General features: G+C 41.3%; 1 protein-coding gene across 24 annotated transcripts in view; it reads right to left on the bottom strand.

Moving 5' to 3' along the window:
* KCNMA1 (potassium calcium-activated channel subfamily M alpha 1) overlaps nt 1-21,858 on the bottom strand; it is a 640,154-nt gene that overhangs the window by 151,064 nt on the left and 467,232 nt on the right. For all 24 annotated transcript variants that reach the window (XM_087871898.1, XM_087871899.1, XM_087871900.1 and 21 more), the window contains 2 exons: nt 14,465-14,551; nt 9,301-9,377 (listed from right to left, as the gene is read on the bottom strand). In XM_087871898.1, the coding sequence (XP_087728024.1) occupies nt 9,301-9,377; nt 14,465-14,551 (164 nt within the window). The remainder of the gene's footprint in view (nt 1-9,300; nt 9,378-14,464; nt 14,552-21,858) is intronic.

The following is a 21,858-nucleotide window of genomic DNA, read 5'->3' as shown; positions in this document are numbered from 1 at the left end:
TGTGGTGCTCCTCGACAAAATATCCATCACATTGTGTCCAAATGTCCATCAAGAGCTTACATCGGCCCAAGGTCTGATTTTTTTCCACATAGAACACCCATGTCTCTGAATGGCTGGGTGGAGCAGACATTAACATTGAACTACTGCAAGTCCATGTATTTTCCATATGTTAAATAAATAAAACTGCTACATGTACATTTCAGCTGTATCATCCTTTTTTTGGGGGGGGGAAACTTTGGTTGCGTGTTTACATTGTCCCAGATCAGAAATCACAGATGTGTTCATCTGATTTCAGCGCTAAATTTGGTATTTCCCTTCATTAATGGTTATAAAACTGTCAGGAAATTTCTCCTTAGTTGTAGGTTGCTTCCCTCCTTGATATTTTTCATCTCTTACTTCTTGTGTGCTTAGTTTAAATGAACCTCCAAACACACAAGCCATCCATCCATCCATGTATCTATGTATCTATGTATCTATTATCTATTTATCTGTCATCTATCATCATCTATTGTCTATCATCTATCTAGATAATCTATCATTTATCTATCATCATCATCTATCTATCATCTATATCTATCTATCATCATCATCTATCTATCATCTATGTCTGTCTGTCTGTCTGTCTGTCTGTCTGTCTATCTATCTATCTATCTATCTATCTATCTATCTATCTATCTATCTATCTATCTATCTAATTCATACTATGTAATGCTTTACTCATTTTCACAATTGCATGATTGCTTTCCACCTAGGTGATGATCCCTTACATTTAAATAAACCAAATTACACATGTTTGACCAAGAGATTGGTAGGATTGCTACCCTCTTTAGAACAGAGACTGGAAAGAGGCTTGCAGTTGGTCCCTGACTCTATGATCAATTTATTTCAACATTTCTATAACTCATCACAAAATGAAGCAAGTATGCAAAATGTTAAAAAAAATCCCAAACAAACAGTGCACAGTGTGCAATTAAAAAGAAAGAAAGAAGAAGAGAGCAATGTCACTAAAGATATTCCGGGTACATACAGCACACACGGGTTTATCAGTTGTGCAGCAAATAATCATTCAGTAATTATTGATTAGCAAAGACTTGAGAATCTCCAATTCACTCCTTTCATTTATGCTCTAGAACAGGGGTCTCTAACCTTGGCAACTTTAAGACTTGTGGACTTCAACTCCAAGAGTTCCTCAGCCAGCTTTGCCATGGTTGCCTCTGCTCTAGAACCAGTCGATCTGTGGGTCTAACTCAGTCGATCTGTGGGTCTAACTCAGTTTAAGGTTGCAGACTTAAGGTCTGCAACCTTAAACACTCAAAGAGTCATTTGGACCCATTTCCCATAGAAAACACCGGGAGCCACAAAACATGGGTGGGTGTGGCCAACTCGACGTCACTCACTTCCACATGACCCCCCCTAGCCACACCTACCCAGCCGGTCATTAGGGCAGAGAACCGTTTTTTAAAAAACACCGGGAACCACAAAACCCTTTTGACATCTCTCTCTCTCCTCCCTTTTCTTTGTATCTCTCTACGTCTCTCTCTCCCCCCATCTCTCTCTCTCTGTATCTCTCTGTCTCTGCCCTGAATGCTTCTCCATCCCCTGCCATCGCCCTTACCTTCTCAGGCCAGGAGAGGAGTGACTGCGAGGGGAGGGCGAGGGGCGGGGCCATCCAGTGGTGGGATCACCCGACAGGGAGCCCAAAGAGCCGCATGTGGCTCCAGAGCCACAGGTTGCTGACACCTGGTCTAACTTAACCAGTATAACTTAAACTCAAGTTTTGTTAGAACATAACATCAGAAAAGGAGGCTTATTGGTTAAGTTTCTTGGCCCAAGAACAGAACCTCAGATGAAAGTCAGCATATATACCTTCTGGACCATCCTTTTTAACTGTTTGGCTATCAGGCATGGCCTCCACCCTTGACTAACAAATCCTGCCACCTATGAAATGGACACAGGTAATCTTGACTTACAACAGTTCATTTAGTGACCATTCAAAGTTACAACTTTGAAACGTGATTTACAACCGTTTTTCACACTTACGGACTACCGTTGCAACATTCTCCCATGGTCACATGATCAAAATCCAGACGTTTGGCCACTGGTTCATATTTATGACGGTTGCAGTGTCCCCTTTTGTGACCTTCTGATATGCAAAGTGAATGGGGAAGCTGGATTCGCTTGACAACCATGTTATTAACTTAATAGCTGCAGGGATTCACTTAACAACGGAGGCAAGAAACAACTTAAAATAGGGCAAAACCTCACTTAACACCCGTCTTGCTCGGCAATGGGAAATTTGGGGTCCAATTGTGGTCATAAGTCAAGGACTAACTGCATTCTTAGAATAAATTTCCTTGCATTGCTTAGAAACAGTGGTTCTCAACCTGTGGGTTGCGAACCCTTTGGGGGTCGAATGACCCTTTCACAGGGGTCGCCTAAGACCATCGGAAAACACATATTTTCACTGGTTTTAGGAATAATTTTATGGTTGGGGGTCACCACAACATGAGGAACTGTATTAAAGGGTCGCGGCATTAGGAAGGTTGAGAACCACTGGCTTACAATAATCATCCCAGAGGTTTCCCGGATAGAGAAAATGGGTTTATACTATAGTCCTGCCTCCATTTCTGTCATTTTAGTCCCTCATCCAACCATTCAGTTGGCTTAAAGCAGGTAGTAAACAGGCAAACAAGCAAACAAACAAACAAACAGATAAGATGATTTCTTGAATTGTTAATCAATTCTGTCTAGGTACCATAACGTTCTGATTTTCAGCTATTGAAAATACAGTTGATCCGAAGGGGACAAACAGGAGAAGAGAGAGGAACAAAACCAAAAGAAAATGAAGAAATATTGCTGGATTGTTGTTGTTGTTGTTTTTTCAACATTGCCCCAGCTTCCAACGGCATAAAACATATTTTGGGGGTGGGGGTGGGGTATGAGACGCCACTGCTTCATGCAACATTAAAAAAAAGAAGAAGAAGAATACTGAACAAATGAATATTCTCCACTGGAAAGAAGACAGATCGGACTGCACTCTGGGCTACAAAGAACCCGTTTTTACTCACAATAGATCACTATCAGTGTGTAGTTAAAATATAGTATGGGCCGTGTTCCAAGGCAGCAAGAGAAAAAAATAAATCACAACATTGTCAATTATCATCTGCTCAGGCAATCTTCTTCATAAATATCAGTGTACACATGAACTATATCTTGTAGATGCAATCTTTTGCAGAAGGAAGGATCCCATCTGGAAATGAAATGATTTAATACTAGGAGGAAAGGAATGAGTAAGCACAGCTTTCCGGGTTGAACTTCCCTCTCAGATGGCTGTGTCCAAAATTTTAGAGTTGTAATTCAGTTACATAAACTTGGATCAATCAACAATGAATCTTGCTGTACTTAATCAATGTGGATCATTGCACAAATACAACAACAGTTTGTTAAAAACTTTCTTTAACAATTTTCATAGATTTTGTTTTTATTTTTAGATCATGCATGCTTAGTTTGGGGGGCAGGTATCTTCTTAGAAGTATCTCAGAAATACCCCTTCTAACATGGAACTTGTTGCTTTACTAAAAAAAAAATGACATTATTGAGTTAAACTATGTTGAAATCAAACAATTTCCAGTGGATTAATTCAATAACTGAACTGACTAAATGTTAACAAAAGTACATTTGGGTAACTGCAAGTGTATCCACAGCTAAATCTTTTTTTCCCCTTTAATTCCAATTTAAATTAGAATGAGAAAATTTAGAAATTAAAATAGGACCAAATCCAGACACATCACATATCACAACCTTTTACAAGATGGATTTTGCACGAGAAATTCCTTTCCAACAACGTGGAGCAGAGAAAGGAGGGACCGAAAGAGAAAAGATTGGTAAGGAAAACTCAGTTTCTCTAATTATCCCTGGTTTCGTGAAGCTTTGGAGTTCTGTGCTGAATTATTAATATTTGGCTTAACAGGTTTGGACAAATAGCTATGTAGGTCAGACTTACTCTGAGACCCTGACAATACTGAAGCTAATATTCAGAAACATCTGAAGGGACATGGAACTTCAGATGCATTATTAAAGAACATGGCTTTCAACTAGTCCGGGAAGCTGCATGTAATTAATGCCAAAATAATAATTATTTTTTTCTGCAAAGAAGATATTTTTTGCACTTCATTCACCTGTTTACAAAACTTTGCTCTCCTGCCTTCACTTTCTTGTAGGCTTGTAGGGTTTATTACAATGCTTGTTAGTGCGGAGGTGGAGGAAGAAATATAACACAAAGGGTCATTTTTCTAAATTAAGCCTTTGGCTTACGCAAGAAATATATCGGCTTAAATCAAGCAGACGTCGAACAGTTTTCATGACTGCATGCAGCTTCTTGGTACCACTGAAATTCTCAGAAATGAGCTCCATCCATCCCAAAGAAATGGAACCAATTGGGTTATTTTCTGAATCTGAATCCCCAAAGTGGAATGGGACAACTCGTTACAGCCAACTCACTGTGGCCAATTGGCCACAGCTAAGGTGCTACAAGCCAACTCGCTGTGGGACAATTCAACAGTGCAATTTAATTGTTTAACCTAATTAAAAATTTATTGTAACTGTTGTCATTCAGATGTTATTTTGTCCCTCCTTGTTCAGCGATCAGTTGGCCGCGGCGAGTTGGCTGTGGCAAGTTGTCCTAGAACCCCTCAAAGTGCTGCTAAGTCAACTCTCTTTCCCATGGTCTTGACCCAAGTAGCTTAATGCTAGCTTGTATGGTCTGTGGGCTGGATTCTACCATCTTCGGTTAAGGGAGATTTCAGGGGGCTGGTGAAAGAAATCACTCACTCTAGTCTCCCACCACATGTTCCTCCAAAATGCACAGGAGAGATTCATGGAGCATTTGAGTTGGGGACAATGAAATCTGGTCAGCTTCTTTTGCACCTCCTCAAAGGGTGCCAGGATTTCCTCAAGAGATCCATGGCTCTCTGAAATTTGCAAACTGCCAACAAAAGAATTAGCTATCCATGTTCAGATCATGCCCAGATTTGTATAGTTTGGATGGTTAAGTACGTTTCTATTAAAATTAATAACGGGGATGTTTTTGTGGTGCCAACATTAGAATCTTGATTAACTTAATATCAATAGAACTAACTAGAATTGCAGATTGGGAATCTTGAGCATTTAACGTATAGGGCAGTTTAAATGACAAATTATAGATAACAGCTCAATTATTGTTCTATTCTCAGTCAATGGAATCAACAAGATTGGAAAACATCTAATTAAGCAGACGAGGCTCCCTAAAACAGAATTGCTAACACCTTTGCTTTGTTTTGGTTTGTGCTGAAGCCATCTTGGATGTATACCAAATTTATTTAATATAATGGCTGGGTTATTTTGCCAAATCAAATTTCTGGCACTAAAGCTTTCTAGAACAGTCTTAGTATGTGGGAGCAGAGTTCCCATTTCTCTGGAATTCCGGTTCCTCCTGCTATGAAATTCAGGTTTCCCACGCAAACAACCCATTTGGAAATGTAGTACAACTACATCGGTGTAATTCCAGCCTGTGGATACAAATGAGATCTCCAATAGAGGGAATTGGAGAAAAAGGGTACCAAAATGATCAATTTGTCCTCTCTTAATCCCTTTTCCATTTATGGGACTACATCTATCCTTCTCATCAGCTTTCATTCTTTTCGGCACCAATGTCACTTCTTCCACTGGACTGATTGGCACTTCCAGTCAGGGGCTACTTTTAATACATATTGACAGTGGAGACAGTGGTGGGATTCAAATAATTTAACAACCGGTTTTCTGCCCTAATGACCAGCTGGGTGGGTGTGGCCATGGCCAAGGGGTGTGACAGGCAGCCTCCTGCACCCCCCCCGGGAGCAAAAACGGACCGTGGGGGGGCGCCACATTTTGGGTCTAGGAGGCCTCCCTGCACTTATTTGGGAGCCAAAATGGGGTGCGTGGGGACTCCTGGAAGGGGAGGGGAGGGGCCAGCCAAACATTTAACTACTGGTTTGCCCGAACCGGCCTGAACCGGCTGAATCCCACCACTGAGTGAAGGGCATCTTCCAAAGGTTTTCCCAACAGTTCTAAATAGATTTCTCAAAGGATTAATTCATACTTCTGTCATTTCTTTCCTACAGCTTCCAAATGTCTGTCTCCTTTATCCTACTGCTTGGTTTCCATCTATCACCTCTCTGCTTGTCCGTCCATCCATCCATCATCTACGTTTTTCCAGAATGATATGGATTTAAGCTTTGAAGCTGTGGGGAAAAGCTGCCTGTTTGTAATTCTCCTTTTCCAGGCTGCATGGAAAACAAGCATGACCAGGAAGCGATGGCTAACACCTGATATGTATAGTAGAACCACTGGTGATGATCATAATTCGTCCCATAACTTCAGTCGCAAACCGATTTGGTCGTGATCCAAACCTAATTTTGGAAATTTGGCGCTTACAAAAAAAAAAAATGGTGTGGAAGGAAAGGGAAATCGGCTGTGAAAAAGAAATTTGTGAATTTTTTGGTCAGAACCCGATTTGGCCATGGTCAGAAGCGTTCATGACCAGAGGTTCTACTGTATCAGCATTTTCTTATTTTCGAGGAATAGGAAGTGAATCCTAAGTCATGGAAAAATGTTTTTTCTGAAGGGCCAACCAAAGTGGCACAGACCAGTAAAAAAACAAACATTACTTTTGGATTGTGTTTATCATATGAAGGGCCCACCTGGGTTACCTTTTTTTTTTAAAGCTATGGGTAAAACCAGAGGTGGGATTCACTTACCTTCCCTACCGGTTCGCAAAGACGAGCACTTGCGCCTCTGTGCATGCACACGGCCTTCTGTGCATGTGCAGTAGTCGCACATTACGACCAGGCGGGTGGGCGGAGCCTCCCACAGTCGCCACTACCGGTTTGCGCGATCTGGAAAGAACCGTCTGAATCCCACCACTGGGTAAAACCCACAATATATCAGATACGTTTGCCATGGAGACTGATGGACCTGTACAACAGCTGTCCATTTTGACAGACGGATGATTGGTGAGGGCTAAGTAACTACGGAAGGATTGCAAACACCTCTTTGCCTCCGAATGATGTTTCTTACAGCTAGCCTTGAGATCAGAACAGACCTGGGCCTTTACTGGTTCTGCTCAATCAAAATATTGGACAGTCCAGCATGGCAGGGAACGCTGGTTCGTTTCTCCAACCTCTTTTACCTCATGGAGAAATCAAAGTGGTATGTTATGCACACAACTCTGCCTGCCTTGGTTTTCAATTTGCTGCGCTATTTATTCAAAACTCCACTGAAGGGACATCACTCTAGTGCAGGGGTGTCAAACTCGATTTCATTGAGGGTCGCATCAGGGTTGTATTTGACCTTGGGGGGCCGGGGTGGAGGCGCCGCGGTGAGTGTGGCCAGCTCAATGTCACTCCTGTGGGGGGCACCTGTGGGAGCCTGAGCACACTGCTTGCAAAAACAGGCTCCCGAGCTCCGTTTTCGGCTGCCACGTTCTCCTGCAACCCTCTGCCAGTGAAAACAGAGCTCGGGAGCCCTCCCGAGCTCCGTTTTCACTGGCAGAGGGTTGCAGGAGAACGTGGCAGCCGAAAACGGAGCTCGGGAGCCCATTTTCACTGGCAGAAGCACCACGGGCTAGTCCTTCCCTGTTTCCAGAACGGCCCCGTGGGCCAGATCTAAGTACCCCGCAGGCCAGATCCGGCCCCTGAGCCTTGAGTTTGACACCCCTGCTCTAGTGAGTGTAGAATAACGTAGTGAAAAAACATTCCTGTATTTGATAGATACCCAGGATATCAAAATGACCCATTAAGGGTTGCTGCCAATCAAATATCGTACAGGCGAAACAATTCTAGTTGGACCCATCCGTGTGACTTTGGCCAACGCCAGCATAGGTTGTGTGTCATAACCATTAGAGTTAAAAGAAAACTCGGGGAGAATCAATAAAGGGATATGGACTGAGTTTTAACGCAGCATTTCAGCTTAGGGGTTTGTGAATGAGTAACTAAGCAAGGCTATGCTCCAGCTCAGAAAGTATCCGCTGCTTTGCTTTGCAAGGTGCAGAAGCTGAAGGGCAGATGTTTTTTTTTTTTTTTTCAGTTTTCTTTTGTTTTCAAGAGGAGGGAAAAAAAAAAGTGCCAGCAGCCTCCTGCATATTTTCCTCTGACCAAGTGATAGTTGATAAGGAGATAGGGATTAGCCTGACTTTAAAAATAAACCTGACGTAGCTTATTCCAACTACGTTGGAAAATCATTACTCCCAATTGAAAGAAGAAAAGAAACCCAGAACCTTAGAATAAAGCTCTAAGGATCGAACAGTGTAAAACGTTCCAAAGACAACACACATTAAAATATATTTTTTTTGAAATAACATTTTCCTGAAGAAATTAGATTTCGAAGACGAGGCAAGGATGGATAACAGCACTATACTTTCCTACATGTACAGGTAGTCCTTGACTTATGACCACCACTGAGCCCAATGTTTCCATTGCTAAGCAACCATCGCTAAGCATATATGCCATATAGGCCATTGTTAAGTGAGTTGCATCCCATTTTACGACCTTTCTCACAATTATTAAGTGAAGTGTTAAGTGAGCCATGCGGTCGTTAAACGAATCTGGCTTCCCCCATTGCCTTTGCTTTCAGAAGCCACTGGGAAAGTTGCCAATGGCGATGGCAGTGCAATTCTCATAAGTACATGCCAGTTGCCAAGCCTTCAAATTTTGGGGACACGGCATTGGTCGTCAGTGTGAAAAATCAGTCCTAAGTCATTGTTTTCAGTAACTTCGGTCACTAAATGGATGGTTATAAGTCGAGGGCTACCTGTATTGCTAATGTGGTACAAATCAGCCTTTTGTTCCTGCCTTCCATCCGTCTACAAATTCTAGAAACTGGATGAAATCCTCTGAAGTCTGCTACTGGTTCTGTGAGTCTGCTACCGAGTGCACGCTTCATGCGCGCATGCGCGCCTGAGGCGCGCCCACACAACGCTAAAAAAGGAACATTTTGAAGCCTTCCAAGTCTGCAAAGGTAAGTAGAACAGTGAGGAGGGTGAAATCCGCTGTGCCATGCGATTTAGATTAGCTAGAAAGCAGGAAATCTGACGATTCTAACTAATATAAATCTCGCGTCACAGCTGATCGTCGGAAATACTGGTTCGCCCAAACCAGTAGCATTTTTTACTACTGGTTCGGAGAACCAGTCTGAACCGGTAGCATTTCACCCCTGGTTAAAGTGAGGGTTTTTTTTTTAAAGCCAAGGAAAAAACACAAAAAAACACAAGTGGATAAAAAGACTTACGTCGTTTGCAGCCACATTTTTTAATCCTTTTGGGGTCTGTGATGTCATCGTGACACGCCTTGCAATAAAAGTAGGCCCTGGAGTGGAAGGAGAAGAGGGATAAAAATGACACTTCTCTTAATTCATACAAATGAAATTAGTTCTACATTTTCTCTTTTGCGAAAAGTGGCGAATTAATAAAACATGCCAGCCTTAATTTCCTTTAATCTTTTGAAAGGTTTAGACATTTAAGGAAGGGAATGTTTGCTACAAGACAATTAATTTCCAGCCCCCAGCTTGGGTGATTCGAGTTCACGCTTCTTTTAATAAATTTAACTTGAACATAATGGTGGCGAATGGTTCATAAAATGTGACACGCTGGATCAGTTCGTTGGGCTTTCATCTCGGAAAAAAGCATCCAAACTTACAAAAGAGGCTGGGGGGAGGGGACATTCTTGGCAGAGAAACTGCACTTTCAAAGGCCTCTGATTTTTAATTTTTTATGGCTTTAAGACCAGACAAATACAGAAGACTATTTGTTCCACTTAGTTTCACATGGGCTTTATGTTCTGAAGGAATTCAAATACAGTTGTGGAAGAAATACAGAACAATAGCATTTATGGCTGAAATTGCATTGCCTCTGCAGTTGAATACAGGATACAGATTAACAGAGTTGTGTTGTGGTTCGCCAGCAGCCCACGGTGCTAGCAGTGGAGTTGGACAATGAGGAGGCTGGGGAGGACCATGGGCCAGTCCTGGACTCTGGGGAAGGCCCGGACGAGGCAGGCAGAGATGGGGCAGGGCCATCTGGGAGCAACGCACGGACTCTGGAGCCTCCAGAGGCAGATAGCAGAGAGGCAGAGGAACAGGAGGAGCCTGTTCCTTGTACACACATGCACAAGAACTGCCAGAAGGCAAGAGCAGCTAAAGCAAAAAGGACGACTCAGGAGTAAGGCCAGGAGATGATTGGCCCCTCCCAGAAGGCTTAAAAGAGCAGCAACGGCCCTTTGGCTTTTTGTAGGAAAGCAATGTTGCTACAATTGTTTATAGTCAGTGTCTCTTGCTTCTGAACTTTGTGAGGTTTTGCCAAGAAAAGCCTTTGGCAGGGTGCCAAAAAAGGCAAATGTTTGTGATAAGACCGAAGGACGTTTTCTGAAGGATTTGTTTTTGTAATTAATTTGGACTAAGCTGAGAATGAAGTAATCCTCAGCTGTTCTAATAAAATATGTTTGTTTAAGACTAATTGAGCCTGATAATAACTACTTGGGCCTAGGTCACAACAAGTCAGAAGGATCCTTGGAGGTCTTCTAGTCCAACCCCCTGCTCAAGCAGAAGACCCTAAACCCGTGATGGAGAACCTGTGGCACACCATCTATCTGGGCACGCGAGCCATCGCCTTTTGCTCTTCCAGGTTCTGGCATGCCGGCCAGTTGGTCTTCACGCATGCGGGAGTGCCGGAAACCAGAAGAGCAGGTGCCCAGTGCGCATGCGTGCACCAGGAAGATGATCTTTCATTTTCCAGCGCGTGCATGAGCACCGGCCACCTAGACTTCCGGTTTCTGGTGCGCGAAGACCAGTTGGCCGATGCACATGCGCACACCGAAAACCAGAAGATCATCTTCCTGGCACGCACATGTGCACCGGGTGGCTGCTGTTCCAGTTTCCAACACGTGCATGAGCTCCCGTTTCGGCACTTGGTGTTTGCCAACACTAGACCATTCCAGACAAGTGGCTGCCAAGTCTCTTCTGGTAGCTCAGCAGACTAAAAGCATTGTGATTAACACCAGCTGTCTGCAATTACTGCAGGTTCGAATCTCGCCAAGGCTCAAGGTCGACTCAGCCTTCCATCCTTTCTAAGGTAGGTAAATTGAGGACCCAGTTTGTGGGGGCAATAAGCTGACTTTGTATAAATATACAAAAGTATGAAGGCTATTGCTTAACTCATTGTAAGCCGCCCTGAGTCTCCGGAGAAGGGCGGCATATAAATCAAATTAAAAAAAAAAAAATCCACTGATACTGGCTTAGATTCAGAATGCTCTCTGGACCGGTGAGAATTTCTGCTCATCACAGTTAAGAAAATTGCATATTTTTTATTCTCTATTCTTCCCTTCCTTCACAAAATATTTTTAAAATAGGCTGTGGGAAGTGAAAGGATCTCAAGAACAACTTTTCACAGGTAGGGTTTAGTGAAACTTGGGGAAGGGGGAAAAAAGTAGTGATTTCAGCTATTGCTGATCAGGAACATTTAATTTAGTTCATTTTGATTTATCAACTCGTTATGTAATCGTGTTATACTGAGCTTAAGCTAAATGACTTTCCTCCAGAGACCTGTTGAAAATCTTTCTCCTTTTGTACACTAATAAAGTTTCAATTGGCTGTATTTTGGGGAGGGGAAGGGAGGGAATTCAGACTGTGTTGGTAATCTCACGAAAAATGTCTATTATGACAAGATAGCGATAGAAACCAAAAAAGGAATTGAAAACAACGTTCTTTGCATCCCAATACTAAGTATAAATCTGTAAGAATTTGAAAAAGGCATGCATTTCTGGTTGCTCACAACTCTAAAATCGGAAACTATTTATTGTTTTAAAGAAAACCAGAATTAAATGTATAAATACACAAGATGAGGTGTTAACATCACAAATGATGATGCTAAAATGATCAGCAATTGAATTATCGATCTTACAAAAAATGTAATGCACACCGAAGTCTTAAAAAGTAAGTTGTATGCTAAAAATGAGGGACACCGCAGATTATAAATGGAAAATGGATTTTCTCTCTCTCTCTCTCTCTCCTTTTAAGGAAGTATCAATCAATAAATTCAATTTATTGCAGCCTAACACCAGTAACAGATAATGAAGACATAAAATTTCTGACAGAGTTAAAGCACATTTGTAAAATAACCTGATTGAGTGATTGACTGAATTGAAATATATGATTCAACCTTGATATCGAAAGTAGGTCCTTTATATTGAATGATACAAAAGGGATAGCATTCACTGTGCTGATCTTGAGTTGCTCTGATAGGCTTTCCCATCTGAATTACAGGCAGTCCTCGACTTACAACAGTTTGCTTAGCAACCATTCGAAGTTACAGCGGCATTGAAAAAAGTGACATGACCACTTTTCACCCTGATGACCGTTGCGGCATCCCTGTGGCCACGTGATTTAAATGCGGATGCTTGACAGCTGGTTCATAGTTATGACGGTTGCAGTGTCATGTGTTCAGTGGTGGGATTCAAATAATTTAACAACCAGTTCTCTGCCCTAATGACCGGATGGGTGGGCGTGGCCATGGTGGGCGTGGCCAGGGGCTGTGACAGGTAGCACTCAGCCTCCTGCACCCCCCGGGAGCAAAAATGGGCCGTGGGGGGGGGGGACGATGTGCTGCCGTCCTGTTCTGTTTTGGGCGTAGTTGGCCTCCCTGCAGCCTCCTGGGAGCAAAAATGGGATGCGTGGGGATTCCTGGAAGGGGCGGGGCAGGAAGGGGTGGAGCCAGCCAGCAATTTAACTACCACTTTTCCCAAACTGGCCCAAACCAGCTGAATCCCACCACTGCATGTGATCATATTTTGCAATCTTCTGACAAGCAAAGTTAATCGGGAATCCAGATTCACTAAACAGCCATGTTACTAATTGAAGAACTGCAGTAATTCACTTAACAAATGTGACAAGAAAAGTCATAAAATGGAGCAAAACTCACTTAACAAGTTTTTTCGCTTAACAACAGAAATTCAATAATGGTCATAAGTCAAGGACTACCTGTGTTAAGGGCAATAAGCTTTACTTGCTAAAACAAATGAGACTGAATTGCTGTACCTCTACACTGTATCAAATGGAGGTGTACAAAATCAAGGGAAGTTTTGGAGGCATTCAGAAGACTAGGATGAAAACAGAAGATGGGGTTGACTGGCCTTTGGTCAAATCTAGCCAGAAGCAATTTGCAGATGACACTAGACTGGCAGGAACAGCCAACACCCCAGAAGACAAGCTCAAGATCCAAAAAGATCTTGACAAACTTGAACAATGGGCCCTATCCCACAAAATGAATTTCAATGTGGAGAAAAGGCAAAGTTTTCCATTTAGGCAGGAAAAATGAAAAAAAAAAAAAAATCAAAGGTGCAAGTACAGATTAGGTGAGACCTGGCTCAAAAACAGTAACTGTGAGAGGGACTTTGGAGTCCTAGTGGATGATCACTTGAATATGATCTAGCCATGTGCAGCTGCCGCCAAAAAAGCTAATACAATCCTGGATTGTATAAGCAGAAGCATAGGATCAAGATCATGTGAAGTATTACTACCGCTTTATAAAAACCCTAGTAAGACCACACCTGGAATACTGCAACCGATTTTGGTCATCAGACTACAAAAAAGATGTTGAGACTTTGGAAAAAGTTCAGAGAAGAGCAACTAAGATGATCAAAAGCCTGGAGACCAAAACATTATGAAAAACGACTGCAGGATTTGGGCTTGGCTAGTCTAAAGAAAAGAAGAATTAGGGGGTGCTCTCTCCAGCCTCCAGAGTTTTTCTAGGAGTCTGGGGAGGGCGAAAAGGGCCTTTGCCACACACCCCCAGAGACCCTCCGGAGGCCAAAAATGACCCATTGCCAACTTCCAGTCCCACCGGAAGTTGGCAAATAGGCCGTTTACGGCCTCTGGGGGAGTGGGTGGGAAAGGCTGTTTTCAGGCTGGGGTGAGCAAAAAATGGGCCTACCATGCCATCATGTGCCAGGAGCGGGGGGAGCATAGGGGGGTCCCACGTGCATGCACGGGGGCAGGGCACATAGAATTATGGGTTTAGGCGCATGCGTGACCCGCCCCCCCTGCTCCTGGCATGCGATGGCAAAAAGGTTAGCCATCACTGGTATAGAGTCTCCTGCTTGAGCAGGGTTCTGGACTACAAGACCTTCAAGGTCCCTTCCAACTCATTCATTCTATTCATATGGACACCATGTACCATGAATGTCTTCAGTTTCTCTAATTCCTTCCCACATATAAGAATCTAGAGTTGGTCTTTCATTACAAGCAAATGCTTCTAAAAGTTGAGGGAGCCCTTGAATTCTTGTCACGTTCTTCATCATCACTCTTATCGCATCACATCCTGCCCCAGCAGTGAGATCGGGAAAGCTTCCAAAACGCATCGTGGAACCACGATGATACAATTACAGAACAACCAAATATTTACCTTTTCACTTCTTTGGCGTCGCTCGCAATGAAGAATCCTAGCGTACCCTCTTGAATTTTCACATGGTTTCCAGGGTTGATCAATATACTGCCCAGTGAAATGGAACAAAACGACAAACAGGAATCAAAAAAGAGAGAGAGAGAGAACGCTTCTACTATTGTGCTGTGAAACCAAATTCATTATTCCTTATTGCTTTGTTATAGGGGGCCCATTAGTTTGGCAAATCCAAAAGAAAAACAATAGAGGAGGCCATTAGAAGCCTTTTTTTTTTAATGTAAGGTTTCAAAATATGAGCTGTATTGAAACACTGAGGCAGAAAATGCATTCCACTCGTAACACCAAAGTGTTTATCTTGAAACTTTGCTCGAGGCCCGAGCGACTTCAGTTAGGGGTAGAAAGGGGGACAAACGTACAAAAAGCTTTGATTTTTTTTTTTTTTTTTGCTCTGCATTCAAAGTTAACAAAATTGTTATGATTGATGCCAAGAAAAATTGTTCCCGTGGTAAATATCTGCTCGGAAAAGCCTCACTCTGCTGGCAGTTTAGCCCTTTGTGTCAATTTCTGTTGAAGTGGGGTATTATTAATGGGCCCCCTATCACTGTCTATTACATGAGTTATAGCATAGTACATACATATATATGCTCGGGGGGAATGGTACAAGACAACCATTTACGATTGCTAAAGAAAACATAAACCGGGATATGGTGGTTAATCATTTCTCCTGCCCAAAGCCCCTTTTTCAGACTGTTGTCAATGAATCAAAATACGTTACTCATCCTTGCTAGAAAAAATCAAATCAACTGCATTTCAAGATTTAGACTAATCTCATTGGACTGACTTCTGGGTTTATGGCATACGCTCTTCAACAGGAACAATGACTTTAAGCCAAACCAATTCACATTTTTAACAGAGCCTGGCCCGGGTCTTAGAGCCTGCCTTTGGGAGGAAAAGTGGGTGAACATAGTCAGCCATCCACTTAACTTGTACATCTGTAAAGATGAAAGTTTTTGGTAAACAGTTACAGGTTTCACCCATTGAGTGTTGAATGTTCTATCAGTTCCAACATGTGACATCAAGGGAAGGTGTAAAGTCTACTAGGATGGAAATGAATACCTCAACCACATATTAAGTGCTTGTATATGCTCATCCTGCAAGAAATACCCACCCAATGGAACACATTTATGGTTGACTGGGTTTTATTTTCCTTTACATACAGATTTGTCATCCTCTTAGAACAAGGGTCTCCAACCTTGGCAACTTTAAGACTTGCGGACTTCAATTTACCAGAAGTCTGTCTCGGGAATTCTAGAAGTTGAGGTCCACAAGTCTTAAAATTGCCAAGATTGGAGATCCCTGTCTTGGAAAACTTTGGTAGTTGGACAGATCAAAAATGTAATCAACAAATATATAATGTGGAATACATTGTAGGAATGTGCCTGGTCTCTATTTAGTGAATGTCAAGATTTTCAAAGGAGATTTTTTTTTTTTTTTTTTTAAGGGACTAAATGATTCTATGTTCCACGTGCATCTTTTCACGACCTGATCCTGCCCCACTATCTTAACATTTCTTATTTTAATGGAACACATCCTACGAAAGAAGAAGGGAGGGAGAATTCTCACTATTTCAAAAAGGCACGAGGTTAATTTAGCACACACACAAAAAAATGGTGAATTCACAAAATTGGTTTTTCTTCCTGGAAAACCATAGGCATAGAAAAATTTCCATTATCTTTTAGTGCTTTGGGCCAAGTTAATGATTTACACCAGGGGTGTCCAAACTTGGCAACTTTAAAGAGATGCTGGCTGGGAAATTCTGGGAATTGAAATCTACCAGTCTTAAGTTTGGAGACCTCTGGTTTACACAATGGCAGTTATGGGATGTTGTAATTCGTTTGTGCTGAAAAAAAAAGTTTTAGAGAGCTTCTAAGGGAAATTTGATTGTCTCTTTCTCTCTCTCTCTGGATACAATTTCATCGTTGTTAAGTTAGAAGAGAGTTAGCATGCATGCAATGTTTGTAAGAAACGAAGACTGCCACGATTAGAATCGATTGGGACTTAGTAGAAAACATGTTTTAAGGGAATGAGACAGTGAAAGCACATATATATGAACACAAACAGTGCGAGATACACATGGTACAGCTTTCTGGCATTATCTTTGAGAGCCAATGGATCCTTCCTCTTGCTACCTACTCATAAATGGTATTCTTCTGGAAATATTTGAAGGGCACATAAGAGATTTTACAGGAAGAAGCTGTGGTTAGATATAATGCTGTTAAGTGGAAACTGTTTTCAGATTTACCACAAGGCCTAAAGTATCCAGCATCTGCACTTATTGTGTTGGAGAAGAGAAAAATAAATGGCATTAATTGGACAATCTCCACTTCTCCTTCCTAGATCGATAATGACAAGATGGTTTCAATACCTGGTGAACCCATCTAATTCCTAATCAAAAACTCTTTTACAACTTCCTTGATTATTGCTAAGGCAATTAGCAATCATTGTGGATAATGTAAAAGAGGTGAGTTTTTTTCCCTCTCTCTATTAAGCAGCTAAATTTGAGTTGCCATTGAATTTAATCTGAATTTTACTTTCAAATCTGGAAGTTCTTTCTTTAGCTATTTTTGTTGTTGTTGTTGAAATGTAGCAAAATGTTGCAATTTTTAATTTGTTTTAGAAGATAAGCCAAAGATCAAAAAGAGAAAAATGTGATTTAGGAGACAGACAATTCTGAGCTTAAAATTATTAGCATATATTTGAATACAAGAACATATTATTATCATTACAGTCAATCAGATGTTCAGACTGGATATGGCATTTTTGTTCACCTATCGAGTCCTTCCTGAGGACCTGAGATAGGCACATGTGGATGCTTGATGGTGTTAAAGCATCAGAGGATGGAAGCTGTTCTGAGTAAAGCTGCCTTTTGCAATTGACTGATGGTGACTTTGTCAATGCCTATGGTGTTCAAGGGGTGCTCCAATTGTTTTGCAATTATTAAAATAAGAGCGTCATGGTGCAGTGGTCGGAATGTGGTATTGCAGGCTAATTCTGCCGACTGCCAGCAGTTCGATCCTGACAGGCTCAAGGTTGACTCAGCCTTCCATCCTTCTGCGGTCGGTAAAATGAGGACCCAGATTGTTGGGGGCAATAGGCTGACTCTGTAAACCACTTAGAGAGGGCTGTAAAGCACTGTGGAGTGCTACACAAGTCTAAGCATTATCGCTAGTGCTATTATTGATCAATATTGAGGTCAGAACCAGTTTGGTGTGGTGGTTAAAGCACCAATCTGGAAACTGGAAAGATGTGAGTTCTAGTCTCATCTGAAGCACAAAGCCAGCTGGGTGATTTTGGGCTAGTCCCTCTTTCTCAGCCCTAGGAAGGAGAAGGTGGCCAGAGCAAACCACTGTTGAAAAGCTTTGTCAAAAAAATTGCAGGGACTCGATTGTTCATAAGATGGATAACATTTTTCAATGTCCAAAATCTGGGTGCTTTAGGCCTGGCAGACATCCTGAATAGCAAAACCTACGTTGGAGCAAATTTCCTGAATTTAAACCATTTTTTAAAAAATAAGCGATGAAAAGATTCAAAACCTATGGGGAATTCAGAAGGACTAGCAAGTCATACCCAGGGTGGAAGTGCTGACATTTTGGCTGGACACCGAAGAGCAAAATCTAAGCTTGAGTGCAGGAAATAGATCCCTCTCTGATATTTTTGTCCCATACAATTGCTAAATTGTAAGTTGTTTGAAAATTTCAGAGATCACACAATATCAGATGGGCATTTCTATCCCTGAATTTTATCCCCGAGTACTCGTTATTTCATTACTATGTTTGTAGACTCTTTTCATTTTCTCAGATCTGGAGACAGGGAGGAAATCCGACTTTCACATAAAAATATCTGTACTGTTATTTCAAAGTAAAGATTTTTTTTTATTTAATTGTTCAAGATGGGGGAAAACTATAAGCGTTATAGTTCCTCTGTCTATTTTTATTATTCAGTATTCTTCCGTTGTAATGTGACTTTTAATATACAATGCAATCCACATTTCAGTTTTATTTTGCCTGTTTTGCCTGTTTATAATGAATAATGAATTTATGTTGATTATGAATTCAGGTCTTAATTTTTTTGATTTGTTTCTCCACGGAACATTGATAATCATTTTTAAAAACAGTGTCAAATTAACATAATACTAAAATACTAAAAATGGCATTTAATTAAACAGCAGGCGAAATTCACATTTTTTCCTTCTAGCCTGAAGTAATATTTTCCATTGTTTCATGTTAAATATTAATTCAAATGAAACTTCAGTAGGATCAGAATTAATGGTATGATTGATCAGAAAGCTAAACTTGAGCTGACAGTCTTCTATCACCCAATTTAATGTGGCTCTCATTGAAGGATAATTGAGGATAATTATATGGCATAAAATCCATACCTTTGTAAAAAAAACAAAAAAAAAAAAACTGTGAATTTTTATTCGCTAAATAACTACCATTTAGACCAGTGGGGAATTCTGCTAGTTGAAATCCACACATTTTAAAATTGCTGAGATTATGGAACGCTGATTTAGGCCTAGGGGCCTTATTTATAAGGCAGCGGATATTAGGTCTTGCTATGAAATCATAACATTTCAGTAGAACTATACTTTGCCTTAGTTAAATCTTAGATAAATTTGAAGCATTGCTACGTTCGTGAAAATAAAGCTTCTAGTTCTATGGGTCAAATTACATGTTACATTAAGCACAGACTCTTACGTCTGAAGGGAAGTGTGGCGGCTCAGAGGTTAAGACACTGGGCTTGTCGGCTGGAAAGTGGACACCCTGGGTTCGAGACACATATGCCACATGATGGGGTGAGCTCCCGACCTCACCCCAGCTCCTGCTAACCTAGCAGTTCAAAAACATGCAACTGTGAGTAGATGAATAGGTACCACTTCGGTGGGAAGGTAACAATGCTCCATGATGTCATGCTGACCGCATGATTGCAGAAATCTCTTTGGCCACTGAGCCTTCCGCCTTCAAATGGAGACGAGTATCCCCTCCTATAGTCGGCAACGACTAGCGGAGTAAAATCCTCAGGGATTCCTTAATTCTTAAGTAGGATCCCTAGATTGTAATCTTCATAAACACAGGGGACAGGACCTCATTGCTTGCATCATTTTGACCCAAACAGTGTCAAAATATGATTCTGCAAGTGTCTCTCTATTTGGATATCTGTATATGCAACGTGCATAGAAAAAAAAAAAAAAGGCTTGCATTGCAGTGGTATAAATCTGCTTTCTTCATTCTGACCAGTCCTTCCTTTACCCTCAAAGATGGTGTTGCAAGGAAAGAAACTCCTCAGGCATTTGACTTATGTAGTTTGCTGCCTGGACATGTTTTTTTTTAATCCTTTATTCCTAACACATCCACGAAGGAGATAGAATTTCAGGAAAATGAACAGTGGGGGCTGGATGAAATTAAGCTTTTTTAAAAAAAAAATGGTTTAATGTAACATGGAGTTAACTTTCAATCTCATTCTGATAGTTAGAGATCCGTATTATAAATGAATGCCAATATTTCCTATTAGGTCTTGAACACTAGGGAAGCTAAAGGGCACATCAGCTTGCTCTATCGCCTGTATTTCTCAAGGGAAAAAAAAATGAGAACAGAGCATTAAAATGTATATTGTTACATCAGCGAATAAGTCCAAAACTCTATCTTGTATGCCTCAGCATTGAAAGCATGCTAAAGCATCTACAATGTTCTGAGCTCAGATGTAGGTCGAATGTCAAGCTTTTCAATGGGATGAGTGACTAAAAAATAAAATAAAATAGTAATAGCAACTTTCATGCTATGGTAGATGTGCTGTACCATTCCCCGTGCAATTAAGATCACAATAAAATATATATTTTTTTTCACCACCATGATGCAGTGCTGTATTTAGTTTAAGAGAGATGGGACATTCCTGATTACAGGCAAGGTTTTCTGGAATATCAGTCTGTGGGTTATGGCAAACGGTCCACTAAGATCTCCTTAAAATGAACTTTACTCGTTGAAGTATTTATGAATGACAGGAAAAAAAATTACTTTTTTTTTCCTTGACGAGTTTCTTGAGACCATATTTGTAAATAATGCAGAGACATGCACATCTGTCGGTTTGGAGGAGCAAAGAATCTCTCTGCTAGCACTCTCCAGGACTTTACAAGCTTTTGTTACTACAGGTTTACACAGAGAGGAGAAGAAATCACCACAGACACCAACGAGAAGGCAAATGACAAAACATTTTCTAAAGCTGCAGAACACCAGAGCCGGATCATAACTACAAGCAGTTCTATGTGTTGCTCCCAGAGAATTAAGTCTTTCCTCGTAATTGGGGATAGCCAAAAGATTTAGTAGCTCTCTCGTTTTTTTTTACGATGCCCAAATTTGCTTTTGAGTCAAAGCAGATCGAATTCAACATCTTCCCAAGTGGATAGATGCCCACGAATGAGCAACTGATGCTCTAATTTAAGTGAGATTTGGGTCATTCTAAACCGGGAGCAAAACAGCACACCTTTAAACCACACACCCACACACACACACACACACACACACACACACACACACACACACACACTTGTTTCCACACAGCTTTGCATGCCTTTACCACGAGGTTAAAATTACTGGTAAACAAGAAGCCGTATAAGAGGTGCAACATCTGCAGATCCTTTGAAGATGCCAAAGTGTTGCAGTAACTTCTCTGCAGTTGGATCATATGAATAATGCCAAACTGTCAGGAAGCCAGGTATCTTGTTCACAAATCTACTCCAAATCCACAGGAAATAAGAACTAAACAGAAAGAATATCACAGACTACACAGGATGATAAAGACAGAAGCAGGGACGGGAGAAAGAAAACAGCCGATTTCAGGATATGCAGGTTCAGTCAGGTTCATCCGAATGGGGTCGAGAATGAAGAAAATGCCAGGGTGACGTTGGAGAGGCATTCAGATGAAGGAAATTAAAAGAGAAATCAAAGGGATTTGGTGAGGCATGCCTTGTTGTTCTCAAAGACACAACAACTGCATGGCAGGTCGGTTCACGTTTAGTACTTGAATATCAGCACAATAAACGCAAAATGGACCGGCTCAAAGTCGGGGGTAAGAGGTTAACCCATTCAAATATTCCAGTCAAAAGTCTTGTATGGAAAAGCTACACGAAGGCCATCGTTAGAACTGTAGTAGCTTCTGGGTGGGGAGATATTTCAGTTATTTTGATTCAGTGTTAGGCTCAAAACTGAAAGCGGAAACGAACGAACAAACAAACAAACAAACAAAAAAGGCATTTAGACGCTACTAATGAATGGTGGAAGGGACGGCATGAAGCTCCATGTGGAACAAAAAGTCTGGAAGGACACTTGATGGGGGAATTTGAA

This window comes from Pantherophis guttatus, chromosome 6 (assembly GCF_059756535.1).
Source record: "Pantherophis guttatus breed Tessera chromosome 6, ASM5975653v1, whole genome shotgun sequence".
In the NCBI taxonomy this organism is placed as follows: domain Eukaryota; kingdom Metazoa; phylum Chordata; class Lepidosauria; order Squamata; family Colubridae; genus Pantherophis; species Pantherophis guttatus.
This window is presented reverse-complemented; position numbering and strand designations above follow the sequence as displayed.